Source organism: Rana temporaria, chromosome 10 (assembly GCF_905171775.1).
Source record: "Rana temporaria chromosome 10, aRanTem1.1, whole genome shotgun sequence".
Lineage (NCBI taxonomy): Eukaryota > Metazoa > Chordata > Amphibia > Anura > Ranidae > Rana > Rana temporaria.
In genome coordinates, this window is record NC_053498.1 from 19,497,387 (window position 1) to 19,513,315 (window position 15,929).

General features: G+C 44.8%; 1 protein-coding gene across 1 annotated transcript; it reads left to right on the top strand.

Moving 5' to 3' along the window:
* Positions 1-4,803: 4,803 nt before the first annotated feature.
* On the top strand, positions 4,804-7,489 carry LOC120915803 (zinc finger protein 260-like). The gene has a single exon (XM_040326602.1). It carries the CDS (start codon positions 4,804-4,806, stop codon positions 7,204-7,206), a length of 2,403 nt encoding a protein of 800 aa, XP_040182536.1. The 3' UTR covers positions 7,207-7,489.
* The last annotated feature ends 8,440 nt before the right edge of the window (positions 7,490-15,929 follow it).

The window sequence follows — 15,929 nt, forward strand, 5'->3', positions numbered from 1 at the left end:
TACAGTTTTAGGCTAAATCTTATATTTATATGCTATATGTTATAATATTTTGGAAATAAATAAATGTAGTGCTATGTGTATAAACTTATTAAAACATAATAAAATAAAAGTGCATATATCTAATGATAATGGGGTAGATTCAGGTACCTGCGCGCCTAGAAGAAAGAAAGTCACCGCTCCAGGTGGGTCTACTATACGGTCAACCTCTCGGAAGTGGGGACGGGTACCTGTCAAAACTAGGTGCCTGCTCCCCCTCCTCCCCAAAAGGTTCCAAATGTGGCACTGGAGGGGGGGAGGGGGCAGATAAGCGGAGCTTCCATTTTTGGGTGGAGCTCCGCTTTAAAGTTTTAGGAATTTGACAGCAGCCATTTTACCACATTTTTTTAAAGCAATACTTTTACTAAATATGTCCTAATATATTATTTTTACACCAACTTAGATTTCGCAAGGAAAGGACCACTATGCATACATTGATGCAACAGATGAACGCAATTCTAATTGGTTGAGGTGAGTTGTATGCATTAAGGCTTCTTTCTGTTAGTTTTTATTCTGAGGTTACAATGTAAGAAATACCCAAGTGACAAAGCTCCTGACCTTAACCACTTAAGCCTCGTACACACGATCAGTCCATCCGATGAGAACGGACCGTTGTCATCGGTTAACCGATGAAGCTGACTGATGGTTTGTCGCGCCTACACACCATCGGTTGAAAAAAACTATCGTGTCAGAACGCGGTGACGTAAAACACGACGTGCTGAAAAAAACGAAGTTCAATGCTTCCAAGCATGCGTCGACTTGATTCTGAGCATGCGTGGATTTTTAACCGATGGTCGTGCCTACTAACGATCGGTTTTGACCTATCGGTTAGGAATCCATCGGTTAAATTTAAAGCAAGTTGGCTTTTTTTTAACCGATGGTTAAATAACCTATGGGGCCCACACACGATCGTTTTTGACCGATGAAAACGGTCCATCAGACCGTTGTCCTCTGTTTAACCTATCGTGTGTACGAGGCCTTAGGCTCGATTTATATCTATGCATGTTGCTTTTGAGCATTTCTGCAGTGCTTTTTGCAGTGCTTGCCGCGTTTTTGGACACGCGTTTTTACCACGATTTGCGTTTTGCGTGTTTTTTTAACATTGTATATAGCTGGTTGCTAAGGAGGGGGCCGGGAAGCCGCCTGCCGCATCCTTAACAACCGATGAGTCATCAGTTGTCAGCGGGCTTCCTGCTAAATGTAAAAAAAAAAAAGAGTTGCTGGCTAGAAAAAAAAACAGCGTGGGGGTCCCCCCAGGTCCATACCAGGCCCTTGGGTCTAGTATGGATTGAGAGGGGACCCCCATGCCAAAATAAAAAAAAAATGCCGTGGGGGTTGTCGGGGGCTGGGGGCTTATCGGAATCTAGAAGCCCCCTTTAACAAGGGGGCCCCCAGATCCTGCCCCCCCCCCCCAATGTGAATGAGTATGGGGTGAAAAAAAGTAGTGTAGTGTTAAAAAATATAGTAAACAGTTTTTGACAAGTCTTTTATTAAAATTATTTTTCTTCTTCTTCTCCGCTTCTTCCTCCATCTTCTCCTGCATCTTCATCCGCCGGTCTTCTCCTTCTCCCCCTGCTTCTTCTTCCGCGCTTCTTCTGTCTTCTTTTTCCTGTGTTCTTCCTCTGCCGCCGCTCCCACCGTCGACCCTCCTTCGATGCTGATCTGTCGGCATCGACCGTGTGTATGCAGGCCAAGCTTTCCAAGGTTTTTCCGACAGAAATTCCGATCAAGCTTGGCTTGCATACACACAGTCATACAAACGTTCTCTGAACTATCGACCGTCAAGAACGCGGTGACGTACAACACTACGACGAGCCGAGAAAATGAAGTTCAATGCTTTCGAGCATGCGTCAAATTGTTTCCGAGCATGCGTCGGGCTAAAGTCCCACCATACTATTTATCATCATATTACACTGTACATGTTTTTTAGGACATGATTTTTCAGTTTTATTTTTGCCCTTATTTTTCAAGGTATGTGAATTGTGCCAGATATGAACAGGAGCAAAATCTTATTGCGTTCCAGTACCACCAGAAAATCTACTATCGATCTTGCAGCGATATCTTGCCACACACCGAACTGCTTGTCTGGTATGGGGAGGAATATGGAAAAGAGCTTGGCATTCGATGGGGCACACTGTGGAAACATAAAGCATCTTCTAAAGGTAAGACATGCTGCTGGTTTTTAATATCTTTACAGGAACTGACTCTGTAAAGGTGGCAGTCTCCATTGAACTGGAGTGGTAAAGGAATGCGTAAATTAGCAACATCTCAGGAACATACGTGTTCAGCAATCATCTCTGCAGAGCAGGGCTGTCTTAATGAGAGGGCAAACCTGGGCACTGCCCAGGGACCCTAGCTGCATGGGGGGCCCCTGCACTTTCCCCAAAGCAGCTGGTCCTTGAGCCCACGCTGCCCATAATTGGGGGCCCCATGATGGCACTGAGAGTGAAAGATACACAGGGGAGGCAGTCTGCCTCCTACCTACTTGATGTCTGTTTACCTGCACTGTCATCATTGTAGGGGCCCCAGAGCATTACTTTGCCCAGGGGCCCATAATGCTATTAAGACGGCCCTGCTGCAGAGCATGGAAATCCTTCTGTTGCCCCAGTTTGGAAATTGTTTTAGGGATTTGCTGTCTACAAGGAGTCACAGCATTTATTATAGCAGCCTCCATGTTTGGGCCAGATTATTCTGTCATGGTCAGGGTCAGGCTCGGAGACCAGAAGCTATAGCAGTAGAGATACTCCCACCTAGGCAGCACGATGTTCTTTATAATTGTAAATAACTGCTTCTTGTGAATAGGTTTTGTGGCTAATATGAATGAATCTATGCACTCTACAGAGCACTAAATAATATTTAAGTGTTTGATATAAAAATGATTTCCTTTAAACAAAGGTAGGCTACCTTTGACAGGTGGAGATCTACTTAAACAACAAAATCAAAGATTATTACCAAGGGGAAGGTTCCTGACAGGAAAAAAGGCTGACTAATAGGGATGAGCCGAACACCCCCTGGTTCGGTTTCGCAGTAGAACATGCGAACAGGCAAAAAATTTGTTCGAACACCGTTAAAGTCTATGGGACACGAACATGAAAAATCAAAAGTGCTAATTTTAAGGGTTAATATGCAAGTTATTGTCATAAAAAGTGTTTGGGGACCTGGGTCCTGCCCCAGGGGACATGTATCAATGCAAAAAAAAAGTTTAAAAACTGCAGTTTTTTTTCGGGAGTAGGGATTTTAATAATGCCTAAAGTGAAACCTGGGGGGTGTCTATAGTATGCCTGTAAAGTAGCGCATGTTTCCCGTGTTTATAACAGTCTCTGCACAAAATAATATTTCTAAAGGGAAAAAAAATGTCAGGCCGCAGGAAAAGAGGGGGGATGAGAGAGTGCCCCCCCTCCTAAACCGTACCAGGCCACATGCCCTCAACATGAGGTCATCCTGATGTTGACGGGGACAAGGGCCTCATCCCCACAACCCTTGCCCGGTGGTTGTGGGGGTCTGCGGGCGGGGGGCTTATCGGAATCTGGAAGAAAGGAGACCCCCAGATCCCGGCCCCCCTATGTGTATTGGTAAGGGGTACATTGTACCCCTACCATTTCACAAAAAAAATGTGTCAAAATGGTAAAAACGACAGGAGATGGCTTGGGACAAGTCCTTTATTAAAAATAAAAAAAGATTCCAGCGATGTAATTCATTCTCACCTTCGGCGATATAATCCATTCTTGATCTCCAGCGGTGATCTCCAGCGAGCATACGACGCACACGATGCTGCCTCCACCGAAAGCACCGGACGAATATTGCGCCGCCAGCCTGACAGCTCTTATATAGCTGAGGGCGGGGCCAGAGACGCAAGGAGAATCGCCGGGGTTACCCAGTGACGTGTACGGGTGACCCCGCGCCCCTCTGACGCAGCGCAGGTTTCACATTGCATCAGAGGGAGGTGGGATCTGGGGGTCCCCTTTGTTTCCATATTCCGATAAGCCGATAGATTCCGGTAAGCCCCCCGCCCGCAAACCCCCACAACCACCGGGCAAGGGTTGTGGGGATGAGGCCCTTGTCCCCATCAACATGGGGACATCCTCCCCATGTTGAGGGCATGTGGCCTGGTACCTTTCAGGAGGGGGGGGGCGCTATCTCATCCCCCCCTCTTTTCCTGTGGCCTGCCAGGTTGCCTGCTCGAATAAGGATCTGGTATGGAATTTTGAGGGGAACGCCTTTTTAAAAAAAAAAAATTTTCAATGACTTTCAATGACTTTTATCTGTATTGCGGGGACCGACAATTCATTATAGCCGCGAGTAGTTTTAAATGACTTTTTTTCCTTTAGAAATTTCATTTTGTGCAGAGACTGTTATAAACACGGGAAACGTAAGTTGTGGCCTGGTTGATTGGTTTAGTTCTGGCCTGGTTGGCTGAGTTGAGTTCTGGCCTGGTTGGCTGGTTGAGTTCTGGCCTGGTTGACTGGTTGAGTTCTGGCCTGGTTGGCTGAGTTGAGTTCTGGCCTGGTTGACTGGTTGAGTTCTGGCCTGGTTGACTGGTTGAGTTCTGGCCTGGTTGACTGGTTGAGTTCTGGCCTGGTTGGCTTAGTTGAATTCTGGCCTGACTGGTTTAAGTTCTTACCTGACAGACTGGTATGAGGTCTTACCCGAAGGACTGATTTGCGATCTATCCTGGTCGGTTGGCTTGAGTTCTGACCGGGCTGACTGGCTAACATAAAATATCAGAAAGGTCCTAACTGTCTAACTTTTGCAAAGGCTCTATCTCCTATGACTACGTTTTACTGGAAGCTAACTGCGTTTTTTTGTTTTGTTTTAGTACAAAGACAGACAGCAGACCACCCTTGTCAGTGGTGCCAAATAGCTTTTAGTAATGAAGACTATCTAAACAAGCACCTGCAGTCAAAGCACTATGTACCTGTGAGAGAGTCGGGAATAGAACAGCGGCCCTGTATAGAGAATCACGCCTCGTCTGCTCTTCCAGAAGAATCAGCAGACAATCCCTCTGCACTACGGAACATTTCAAGGAAGGAAAACCATAAGAGACATAAAGTCTATAAACACAAATTAGCCACATATAACTTAAGGTCACGTAGAGATGGTTTAGCACAAAGGCCACAATACAAACCTACTAAGAGGTTTTCTGGAGATAGTTCAGGTCACACAGAAGAAGTTACCAGACGAGGGCTACGGGTACGGCCTGCAACGGGGGGGACGCAGCTATGCAAAAAGTGCGGGAAGAACTTCAGTGTCCCAGCAAGTCTTAAGAGACCTCAGGTGTTGGTCTCAGAGGAGAGGACTTCTCTGTGTAAGGAATGTGATAAGTACTTTGTAGGGGATGTAAAGACACACAATGGGGCTCAAGCAGAGGAGAAATCATTCCAACGTGTAGAGTACAGAAAGGAATTTTCACCATTAATACGCAAAAAAACACATCAAATAACTGATTTAGAGGAGAGGCCATATAAATGTAAGGTGTGCGGGAAGAGCTTCTCCCATATAGGACATCTGAATAGTCACCACAGGACTCACATAGAGGAGAGGCCATATAAATGTAAAAAGTGCGGGAAGAGCTTCTCCCAATTAGGACATCTGAATAGTCACCACAGGACTCACATAGAGGAGAGGCCATATAAATGTAAAAAGTGTGGAAAGAGCTTCTCTACTTTAGCAAATCTGACGACACATCACCTGACTCACCCAGAGGAGAGGCCATATATATGTACAAAGTGTGGGAAAAGCTTCTCCCGGGTCGGGAATCTGAATATTCATGACAGGACTCACACAGGGGAGAGGCCTTATACATGTAAGGAGTGCGGGAAGAGTTTCTCTCAAGCAGGGCACCTAAAAATACATCAGAGTATTCACACAAGAGACAAACCATATAAATGTAAAAAGTGCGGGAAAAGTTTCTCCCGGGTCGGGAATCTGAATATTCATAACAGGACTCACACAGGGGAGAGGCCTTATACGTGTAAAGAGTGCAGGAAGAGTTTCTCTCAAGTAGGGCACCTAAAAATACATCAGAGTATTCACACAAGAGACAAACCATATAAATGTAAAAAGTGCGGGAAAAGCTTCTCCCTGGCAGGGAATCTGAAAATTCATGACAGGACTCACACAGGGGAGAGGCCTTATACATGTAAGGAGTGCGGAAAGAGTTTTTCTCAAGTAGGGCACCTAAAAAGACATCTGAGTACTCACACAGGTGACAAACCATATCAATGTAAAAAGTGCGGGAAAAGCTTCTCTCAAGTACAAAATCTGAAAATTCATGACAGAACTCACACAGGGAAGAAGCCCTATAAATGTAAAAAGTGCGGAAAAAGCTTCTCTCAATTAGGGAAACTGAGTATTCATGACAGGACTCACACAGGGGAGAGGCCTTATACGTGTAAGGAGTGCGGGAAGAGTTTCACTCAAGCAGGGCACCTAAAAATACATCAGAGTACTCACACAAGAGACAAACCATATAAATGTAAAAAGTGTGGGAAAAGCTTCTCCTGGGTAGGGAATCTGAATATTCATGACAGGACTCACACAGGGAACAAGTCCTATAAATGTAAAAAGTGCGAGAAAAGCTTCTCTCAAGTGGGGAAACTGATGATGCATGACAGGACTCACACAGGGGAGAGGCCTTATACATGTAACAAGTGCGGGAATAGCTTCTCTCAACTAGGGCACCTAAAAAGACATCAGAGTATTCACACAGGAGAGAGACCATATAAATATAAGGAGCGCAGTAAGAGCGTCTCGCAAGTAGGGAGTCAGAACATTCATCGCAGGACTCACACAGGGGAGAGGCCCTACAAATGTAAAAAGTGTGGGAAAAGTTTCTCCCGAGTAAGGGATCTAAATATTCATGACAGGACTCACACAGGGGAGAGGCCTTATACATGTAAGGAGTGTGGGAAGAGCTTCTCTCAAGTATGGAATCTAAAAAGGCATCAGAGTACTCACACAGGGAAGGCGCCATATAAATCTAAGGAGTGCGGAAATAGCTTTTCACAATTCGGGCACCTCAAGCTACATCAGCAGACTCACATGGAGGACAAAGCCTATACATGTAAGGAGTGCGGGAAGAGCTACTCTCATTTATGTCACCTAAAGAGACATCAAAACACGCACACAGGGAAGAGGGCTAAGTGTAAAAACGTGGGAAGAGCTTCTTAAGAGACATCATAATATTCACTAGAGCTGCATGATCAATTTCCCCCTCGTGATCTTAACAAAGCATTTTCCCGATTCTGTGCAGAGTTCTTTGCTCAAGCCGTCAGTTGTCGAAAAAACAAAACAAAACAAACAGGCAGTCTGCCAAGTTTCACAACATTCCTCAGCCGCTGAGCTAACTATAAACATTGTAACCTTTTGTTTTTTCGATGAATGGGACGAACTTCTGTCTGTAAAGGAGGGCAGTTTAACCGCTTAAAGACTAAAGCTTTTTCTGACACTTGGTTTCAAGTTATAAACATTATTTTTTGCTAGAAAATTACTTAGAAACATAATATTATTTTTTTTAGCAGAGACCCTAGAGCAGTGATGGCGAACCTTGGCACCCCAGATGTTTTGGAACTACATTTCCCATGATGCTCAGCTACTCTGCAGAGTGCATGAGCATCATGGGAAATGTAGTTCCAAAACATCTGGGGTGCCAAGGTTCGCCATCACTGCCCTAGAGAATACAATGGCAATTGTTGCAATATTTTGTGTCACACTGTATTTGCGCAGCGGTCTTTCAAATGCATTTTTTGGGGGAATAAAATACATTTTAATGAAGTTTAAAAAAAAAAAACAGTAAAGTTAGCCCATTTTTTATTTATAATGTGAAGGATGATGCTACGCCGCGAGAATCGTGATCTTTATTCCATGCAAAAAAAAATGTTGACTCTCATTTTGGCCAGAATCGTGCAGCTCTTATGCCGCGTACACACGACAGTTTTTCGGGTTTTAAAAAATTATGTTTTTTAGGCTCTAGAAAAAAACGACGTTTTTTTCAACTTGATCATTAAAAGGGCCTTGCCTACACACAATCTAAAAAAAAAAATGCTCTAGAAAAGCGCGGTGACGTACAACACGTACGGCGGCACTATAAAGGGGAAGTTCCATGCGGATGGCGCCACCCTTGGGGCTGTTTTTGCTGACTTTGTGGTAGTAAAAGACGATTTGCGCTTTTCTGTCTGTTACAGCGTGATGAATGTGCTTACTCCATTACGAATGCTAGTTTTACCAGAACGAGCGCTCCCGTCTCATAAGGCCCCTTTCACACGGGGCGGATCAGTAATGATCCGCCCCGTGAACCTCCGCTTGCTCAGCGGGGATCGCTCCGTTGATCCCCGCTGAGCCGGCGGATGACAGGGCGGTCCCCGCACACTGTGCAGGGACCGCCCTGTCTTTTCTCCGCTCTCCCCTATGGGGGGGATCGGATGAACACGGCCCCCGTCTGTCCGTGTTCACCCGATCCGCCAGACGGATGTAAAAGTAGGTTTTTCCTCCGTCACACTTTGGCGGGTCGGATGTCAGCGGGCATGTCACCACTGACATCCGCGGCTCCATAGAGGAGCACGGAGCGGCCATTCAGGTCTGCCCAAAAAACTGGCAGGCGGACCTGAACGGGCCGCCCGTGTGAAAGAGCCCTTACTTGCTTCTGAGCATGCGCGGATTTTTCACGTCGTTAAAGCCCACACACGACCATTTTTTACAACCCGAAAAACGTGGTGAAAAAATAGAGCATGTTCGAAAAAAAAATTTGCCCATTTTTTAGAACCCGAAAAATGCTCTGAAGCCCACACACCATCGTTTTAACCACTTAACGACCGCCGCCTGTAAATATACGTCCACAGAATGGCACAGCTGGGCAGATGGACGTACCGGCACGTCCTGTACATCTACCCAGCCGTGGGTCGCGGGCGCGTGCCCGCGGCGCGTACCCGCGACCCGGTCCGAAGCTCTGGGACCGTGGGACCCGCTGACCCGATCGCCGCTGGGGCCCCGCGTTCGGTCCCCGGAACTGAAGAACGGGGAGAGCCGCGTGTAAACACGGCTTCCCCGTGCTTCACTGTGGCGGCTGCATCGATCGAGTGATCCCTTTTATAGGGAGACACAATCGATGACGTCACTCCTACAGCCACACAGTTGTAAACACACACTAGGTGAAACATAACCCCTTCAGCGCCCCCTGTGGTTAACTACCAAACTGCAACTGTCATTCTCACAATAAACAATGCAATTTAAATGCATTTTTTGCTGTGAAAATGACAATGGTCCCAAAAATGTGTCAAAATTGTGTGAAGTGTCCGCCATAATGTCTCAGTCACGAAAAAAATCACTGATTGCCGCCATTAGTAGTAAAAAAAAAAAACAAAAAAAAGCAATAAAACTATCCCCTATTTTGTAAACGCTATAAATTTTGCGCAAACCAACCGATAAACGCTTATTGCGATTTTTTTTTTACCAAAAATAGGTAGAAGAAAACGTATCGGCCTAAACTGAGGACAACATTTTTTTTTATATATGTTTTTGGGGGATATTTATTATAGCAAAAAGTAAAAAATATTTAATTTTTTTCAAAATTGTCGCTCTATTTTTGTTTATAGCGCAAAAAATAAAAACCGCAGAGGTGATCAAATACCACCAAAAGAAAGCTCTATTTGCGGGGGAAAAGGGACGCCAATTTTGTTTGTGAGCCACGTCGCACGACCGCGCAATTGTCTGTTAAAGCGACGCAGTGCCGAATTGTAAAAACCCCTTGGGTCATTTAGCAGCATATTGGTCCGGTCCTTAAGTGGTTAAGGTGGTAATTTAACTCACTTAGTACCTTATCTGCATTAAATCAGCCTCAGAACCTGTGTAATTCATATGTGTTCGGGTTTAAAGGGATGAGGTGGCAACCCTAGAACCACTTCCCGCACCTCAATTGTCTATTGACCGGGCAGGAAGTGGTAAAGTAAACTGACTACAAAGACTCCAAAGAGAGTAATAATCTTCCCCTGTACAAAGCGACAGTATGACGTTATCTGGAATATGCCATTCCGTTTTGGGCGCCATTTCTGGATCCGGTGGAGGATGGTTAGAAAAATGAAATGTTTCTCCTTGTGATTGGCTCACTGATTTTCCCAGAAGTCTGCACTAAGATGCAAGTCAAATTTCAGGTGTCCTTTACAACAGGGCTCGACAAATCCCGGTCGCCATTTTTTTTTTGTAAACTGGCGCCATCTGGTGGTGAGCCGTTGGTATTACAAGTTATTACCACCAGATGTGTAAGCTGGCGCCATCTGGTGGTGGCCGTTGGTATTACAAGTTAAGCATTACAAGTTAAACAGCAATTCTAATGTAATTTTTCATTTGCCATCTTCTTCCCTCTAATTAGAACCCCCAAACATTATATATATTTTTTATCCTAACACCCTAGAGAATAAAATGGCGATCGTTGCAATACTTTCTGTCACGCCGTATTTGCGCAGCGGTCTTACAAGCGCACTTTTTTGGGAATTTTTTTTAACCACTTCAGTAGCGTGGGTGTTTTTCAGATTTGGTGTTTACAAGACTAAAACATTTTTTTTTTGCTAGAAAATTACTTAAAACCCACAAACATTATATATTTTTTTTTTCTAATACCCTAGAGCATGGGTGCTCAACCTGTGGCTCTCCAGCTGTTGTGAAACTACAATTCCCATCATGCCTCTGCCTTTGGGAGTCAAGCTTGTAACTGTGAACAGCTTGCAATGCCTCATGGGACTTGTAGTTTCGCAACAGCTGGAGAGCCACAGGTTGAGCACCCATGCCCTAGAGAATAAAATGGCGAACATTGCAATACTTTTTGTCACACCATATTTGCGCAGCGGTCCTACAAGCGCACTTTTTTTGGAAAAAAATCACTTTTTTGAATTAAAAAATAAGACAGCAATAAATTTGGCCCAATTTTTTTATATATTGTGAAAGATAATGTTACGCCGAGTAAAATGATACCCAACATGTCACGCTTACAAATTGCGCCCGCTCGTGGCATGGCGTCAAACTTTTACTCTTAAAAATCTCGATAGGCAACATTTAAAAAATTCTATAGGTTGCATTTTTTGAGTTACAGGGGAGGTCTAGGGCTAGAATTATTGCTCTCGCTCTAACGATCGCGGCGATACCTCACTTGTGTGGTTTGAACACCGTTTACATATGCGGGCGCTACTCGCGTATGTGTTCGCTTCTGCAGGCGAGCTCCTCGGGACGGGGGGCGTTTTCTGGCTCCTGACTTTTTTAGCTGGCTCCTAGATTCCAAGCAAATTTGTCAACCCCTGTTTACAACATAAATGTAATTTCTTGTGAGATATTTCCCAAGGGGTTAACTACTTGAAGGTACGCAGACACTGCAGCTGTTCTCATTAGAACACTGAGAGTGCACCAGGTGATTATAACGAACCTGACCCTCCCATTCAGAATGAGTCGGCCCGGGACATGGTGAAACACACACAACTATTTCTTCAGGCAACAAAAGGTAGGAATCTGCTACAAAGTTTGTTGATATCCTTGCAATGTACATAGATCACCCCGGGGGGGTGGGGGGGGGTGGGTATTGTTTTTATTTACCAAAAGTAGAGATACTGTTTAAAGTGGAGTTCCACCCATAAATATAACATTACATCAGTAGTTTTAAAAAAATGTCATTAGTCCTTTACGAAAAATATAAATTTTTTTAGATGCCTTCAAAGTGTTGTTGCTAGGCAGAATAGTTAATCTTCCCTCTTCCTGCACCTAGGTGCTTAATGCTTCCTAACCTACACCGCACAGACTCCTGGGAATGTAGTGGGTGTAACTTTCCAGGAGTCTGTGCACTCCCCAGTCTCAAAGAATCCTGTGACTTGGACAGCACAGGTGCTGAAACCTGATCTGACACTGCTTGTGCAGCACTGAGCATGTGCGAGATCTTCAAGGCTGAAATCCAGGAAGTCATACAGTCTGGCTTCATGATGCCCACACTTAAGATGGCCCCAGTCAATTTCTATTTTATAAAGTGTCTAAATGCTGTAACAACCTAACAAAACGGACCTTAGTTTACAGACTAACTTTACTAGAATACATTAAGCTTGTGTATTACAGGGGCATTTATATTTAAAAAGTGAAATTGTGGCCGGAACTCCGCTTTAAAGCGGTATTACTTTTTTATACCTGCCAATTGTGTGATACTTACTATTGTATAGCAACAATCCATAAATCAACCCTTGAAGTAATATTCCTCTATGACTGTATTTACAATGATGGGCCCGGATTCAGAAAGGAGTTACGTCGGCGTATCTCCAGATACGCCGTCGTAACTCCGAATGCGGGCCGTCGCATCTCGGCGTCTGATTCATAGAATCAGATACGCCTCAATGTTGCCTAGATTTGTTGCCAATGTTGCCTAGATCCGAGCGGCGTAAGTCTCCTACGCCGTCCTATCTTAGGGTGCAATATTTACGCTGACCGCTAGGGGCGCTTCCCTAGACTTCCGCGTCGGATATATGCAAATTAGGGAGATACGCCGATTCAGAAACGTACGTCCACCCGGCGCATTTTTTTTACGTCGTTTACGTAAGGCTTTTTCCGGCGTAAAGTTACCCCTGCTATATGAGGCGTAGCCAATGTTAAGTATGGACGTCGGGCCAGCGTCGAATTTTGCGTCGTTTGCGTAAGTCGTTCGCGAATAGGGCTTTGCGTAAGTTACGTTCACGTCGAAACCAATGAGGCTTTGCGGCGTAATTTGGAGCATGCGCACTGGGATACGTCCACGGACGGCGCATTCGCCGTTCGTAAAAAGCGTCATTTACGTGGGGTCACGAGTAATTAACGTAAAACACGCCCACCTCCTCCACATTTGAATTAGGCGGGCTTACGCCGGCCCAGTTACGCTACGCCGCCGTAACTTACTTAACTTACAGCGCAAGTTCTTTCTGAATACGGGACCTGCCGCTGTAAGTTACGGCGGCGTAGTGTATCTGAGATACGATACGCCCGCCGAAAGATACGCAAATGTATCTGAATCCGGGCCATGACCTTTTTTAACAGAAACGTTTTTATTTGTCTCCAAAAGGAGAGGCATAAAGACATACATCAAGTGACAGTTACAAAAACACAATAACAAACAAACAAAAAACGGGCCATGACCTTTAAATGCTTTCTTATTACATTTTTTTTTTTAAATGTCATAATGATGATCATCCACAAGGTGGCAATATTATACCAGAATTTAAAGCTATCATGTAGATAAATGTACCCTTATAACAACCGTGCATGCAGAAATAACAAAGAATTACAATACAATATGGAAATTTACTCTCCTTGCAGTGACATAGTGAACCCTCATATAGGTTTAAAAAAAATATAAAAACATTTTTTTTTTTCCATCCTTATTTTTTATGACAAAATAAATTGGGAGGTTTAGGCTCACAATTAAAGCTTCAATTATTACAGTTGCTTATTGAGGACCAGGACAGACACCAAATTTGATAGTTTATTGTTTTGTTAACATAGTTGAAGGATAATGGAGGACCAAGTACCAGGATGAGATGATTGGTAACCTTTAACCCTTTCCTGCCTATCCCAGCATCCCGGGAGGGTGGGGAAAAACCGCTGTCATTAGATGTCAATTAGTACAGTATATAGTATTATGACTGATCACTGTATTACTGCCTCCAGAGATGTCAGTGGTAGTTAGGTAGGTAGTTAGTTATCCCACAGTGTCAGATTGCCCACCGCACTATCGCAGTCCCACTATAAATTGTTGCTGTCATTACTAGTATACAAAAATAATTAAAAATTCCACATATATATATATATATATATATATATATATATAATATATATCTCATAGTTGGTAGCATCACTATGGGATATATACTGGATTCCTCTCTCTCTCTCTCTCTCTCTCTCTCTCTCTCTCTCTCTCTCTCTCTCTCTCTCCTATCCCCCTCTCTCGTTCTCCATCCATCTCTCTTTACCCCTCTCTCTCTCCCTCCATTCCCCTCTCTCTCCACATATCCCCCTCCCTTTCTCTCTTCTCCTATCTCTCTCTTCCTATCCCCCCTCTCTCCTTTTATCCCCTATCTATCTCTATCTATCCCTCTATTCATCTCTCTCTCCTTCTATCCCCCTTTATCATTCCTTATGCCTCTCTCTCCTCCGATCCCCCTTTCTCATTCCTTATGCCCCCCTCTCTCTCCTCTTACCCCCTCTCTCTCCTCCTAACCCCTCTCTCTGTATTCATCTCTCTCTCCTCCTATCCCCCTTTCTCATTCCTTATGCCCCTCTCTCTCTCCTCTTACCCCCTCTCTCTCTCCTCCTAACCCCCTCTCTCTGTATTCATCTCTCTCTCCTACCCCCCTCCCTCTCTCCTCCTTTCCCCCTTTCTCATTCATTATGCCCCCCTCTCTCTCCTCTTACCCCCTCTCTCTCTCCTCTTACCCCCTCTCTCTCTCCTCCTAACCCCCTCTCTCTATATTCATCTCTCTCTACTATCCCCCCTCTCTCTCCTACCCCCCTCTCTCTCTCCTACTATCCCCCTTTCTCTTTCATTATCCCCCTCTCTCTCCTCTTACCCCCCCTCTCTCTCTGTATTCATCTCTCTCTCCTATCCCCCTCTCTCTCTCTCCTCCTAACCCCCTCTCTCTGTATTCATCTCTCTCTTCTATCCCCCCCTCTCTCTCTCTCTCTCTCTCCTCCTAACCCCCTCTCTCTGTATTCATCTCTCTCTCCTATCCCCCTCTCTCTCTCCTCCTATCCCCCCTCTCTCTCCTCCTATCCACCTCTCTCTCTCGCCTATCCCCCCCCTCTCTCTCTCCTCCTAGTCCCCTCTCTCTCTCTCCTCCTATCCCCCTTCTCTCTCTCTTTCCTTTCTTTTTTTTCTCTCTGTGTTTTTCTATCTCCAGCCTGGCAAGTATAATAACGATTCTCTCCTTGAACCCTGTACTGTGCCAGGTTACCATACACTGAGGGGGGGGGGGGGGGTTAATAAAGTTAAAGGGTATGAAGAGACATGGGGGGGGGGGGGGGTTAAGTAGGCCACATGGGCCCTGTGATTTCTAATGGCAGCCCTGCATCCAGGCACACCAGCGTGACATCAGAGGATTTAAAAGAAGCCTTGCTCGAATTTTCCATTTGACACATTTTTATACCCAACGAAGTACAATGTTCTTGATTAAAATTACATTCTGTAACTTTTTGTTGCCTTTATTGGTGCAGTTGAATGTCTCCTTAGTGCTTCCCATAAGCTTGCAGGTGCCCATAATTACTGCAAAGGCAAGAATTAAGGCACATTTTTAGAACACGCCCCTCTACTTTAATATTCGGAGACGGGAGGCTTAGCTGCACCTGCCACATAAACCCCAATCTTGTATTTTTTTAAAAAATTCAATAGAAAGTGTAAATGAACAGATTGGGTATAGAAACAAAAAAAGTGCCTGCAAAGCTTTATCACTTTTAGAAATGTGTGGACTTTAAAGTTGAACTCTAGGCAAGCCACTAATTACATGGCTGCAATATACAGGTGTATATACAGTATATGTATTTCTAATTGGAATATATATGTATATTCAGTATATGTATTGAAATGCCTTCCCTTTTATAAGCTACTTTTGTCAGTTAGGCACCTAAGGTAATGTGACCTCACTTTTATCTTCTCCAGTTGCGCTCAATGGCGTCACCGGGGTGGGGCCTGAGGGGGCCACGACCCCCCAATTTATCTGTGTGCCCCCCCATGTGTCACTCTAATAACCAGAATAATGGCTGCTGGCTCTCACCGTGGCGTCCCGAGTGTCCGCCCGCTTGAATGACTCACTATGACTGTGAGTCTCTGAGCCAGTACACGGGGCTAGCCCAGGTGACGTCGCTGCCGCTGTTGTTTATGGGAGTTGTAGTCCGCGGCCACTGTGTGC